This window comes from Nannospalax galili, unplaced genomic scaffold (assembly GCF_000622305.1).
Source record: "Nannospalax galili isolate Female #2095 unplaced genomic scaffold, S.galili_v1.0 scaffold593, whole genome shotgun sequence".
In the NCBI taxonomy this organism is placed as follows: domain Eukaryota; kingdom Metazoa; phylum Chordata; class Mammalia; order Rodentia; family Spalacidae; genus Nannospalax; species Nannospalax galili.
This window is the reverse complement of record NW_008332686.1, coordinates 355,737-357,838: the sequence shown is the minus strand read 5'-3', so window position 1 is coordinate 357,838 and position 2,102 is coordinate 355,737. Positions and strand designations below refer to the sequence as shown.

Here is a 2,102-nt window from a genome sequence, read left to right as displayed (position 1 = left end):
AAGGTTAAAAACTCATCCAATTTTATGTCTTACAGGGCTTATACTTGCACCCACTTGTGAAAGAGATACATCTTTGCTCTGGAAATTGTTATTGAATATGTTAATGCTGTAATGAAATGCTTCTAATCATGTGGTTATTAAATAATTAAAAAAAATATATGGAGCAGGTCCAAAGGAAGAATGTATAAATACACCAACACTGTCACATGAAATGGAAAATTTCTACAAACATTTGAATCTACTGTGTTGCATTGAATCAATAACTAAATAAAAGGTTCATGAGAAAACGACATCTGAAAATACAGGAAATTATTTGGGATATGGAAAAGCCAAAAAATGCTGGATATATATTGAGTGAATACAGATGGGAAGTGCATAGGTTATACAATATGAGACATTGACGTGAAGGACAAAAACCCTAGATCAAAAGCTAAGTGATACCAGGTATGGAGAGTCAGAGACATAGCAGGGAACACCCTGAAGTTGAAGGGTCATACATAGATGACTGCAAGTACTGCTATCTCTTATTTACATATATAGTTCGATATTTACCAAAGGATATATTCGGTTTTCCTATTCTATTGAACAAATTGATGCTCCTATATCAGTATAGGTCTATAATAAACAAATCATCCGAACGTCACGTCCTCTGCTTCTATATCAATTCAAGTCTCTATCATATTTTGTCCGCTGAGATAAATGTCTTCCTCCAGAAATTCCTCATGGCAATTTGTACCTCTGCATTCCTCAGTGTATAAATCAGAGTGTTAAGGAAAGGTGTTCCAATTGTATAAAACACAGCTATCATCTTATCAATGGGGAAGGTGGTTGCAGGGTGTGTGTATATAAATATGCAAGGCACAAAAAATAATATGACCACAATGATGTGGGAGACACAGGTGGAGAGAGCTTTCCTCCTCTCTTCAGCACTATGGTGTCTCAGGGAATGTAGGATGACAATATAAGAGGCCATCAGCAGGATAAAGCCCACTGAACAAATGGTTCCACTATTAGACACAAGGAGGCGGTTGGTCACATAGGTGTCTGAACAGGCAAGTTTCAACAAAGGCTGCAGGTCACAGAAGTAGTGATCAATCTCATTGGGACCACAAAAAGGCAAACTCAAAGCCAGAAAAATCTGAACTAAAGAATGGACACAGGATCCTACCCATGCCAAAGCCACCAGCACACCACAGACCTGATGGTTCATGATGGTCATGTAGTGCAGGGGTTTACAGATGGCCACATAGCGGTCAACAGCCATTTGGATGAGGATGAGGATCTCCAGGCAGCCAAAGAAATGCAATGAAACAATTTGGATTACACACTCAGTGAAAGAGATAGTGGCCTGCTTCCTTAGGGCATCAACGATTGTTCTAGGGGCTATTGAAGTAGAGAAGCAGGTGTCAGACAAGGATAAGTAAAACAGGAAGAAGTACATTGGACTCTCCAGTGCCTGGCTGGTCTTGATGGTAGTGATAATCAGCAAGTTGCCCAGTAATGTCCCCATATAAAAAAGTACGAAAAGGGAAAACACTATGGTCTTCCTAACAGGTTCCTGCGTCAATCCAATTAGAATGAACTCGGAAACATTGGTATTCAGCATCATGGTTTTATGAACAAAAGAGAGGGTAAAATTGGTAATCTGCAAAAAATGGAGTTAATTTAGCATGTAATATCTATTTTAAGCAAAGTAATTTTGCCTCACAAGGGACATTCTACTTCTTCTTTACTAAAAATTACATTATATCCTTTTCTACTTTTTCATAATTTTGCAGACATTTGTTTAAACACAATTATGGGCATTCTTCTTTACTATCTTTTCTGTCAATAGAATTTTGGATATCTATGTGTTCTTATATTTTAACCCTCATTAGTTAAAATTCAATGCCTTGCAGATATAGAAGTTTAGCAAAATTTAAAGTAAAACAATTTATATTACCTTTATTTGTAATACTTATGTCATTAATACCATTTTGTTTATAAGAGACATTCACAAGTTTTTTTGGGATCCATTTATCAAATGTGGTAGATAGCAACTAAGTTCTTAATTCACAAATCCATGGCAAAATCCAGAATCAAAGCAGACTGACTTCAAATAG

The 2,102-nt window shown here is 36.6% G+C and overlaps 1 protein-coding gene across 1 annotated transcript; it reads right to left on the bottom strand.

The window, feature by feature from the left end:
- Positions 1 to 676: 676 nt before the first annotated feature.
- LOC103729623 (olfactory receptor 4C16) lies at positions 677 to 1,609 on the bottom strand. Its single transcript, XM_008827700.1, has one exon. It carries the CDS (start codon positions 1,607 to 1,609, stop codon positions 677 to 679), a length of 933 nt encoding a protein of 310 aa, XP_008825922.1.
- Positions 1,610 to 2,102: the final 493 nt, after the last annotated feature.

Excerpts from the sequence above, each read along its gene's own strand:
- LOC103729623 (XM_008827700.1), bottom strand. The coding sequence starts at position 1,609 with ATGATGCTGAATACCAATGTTTCCGAGTTCATTCTAATTGGATTGACG.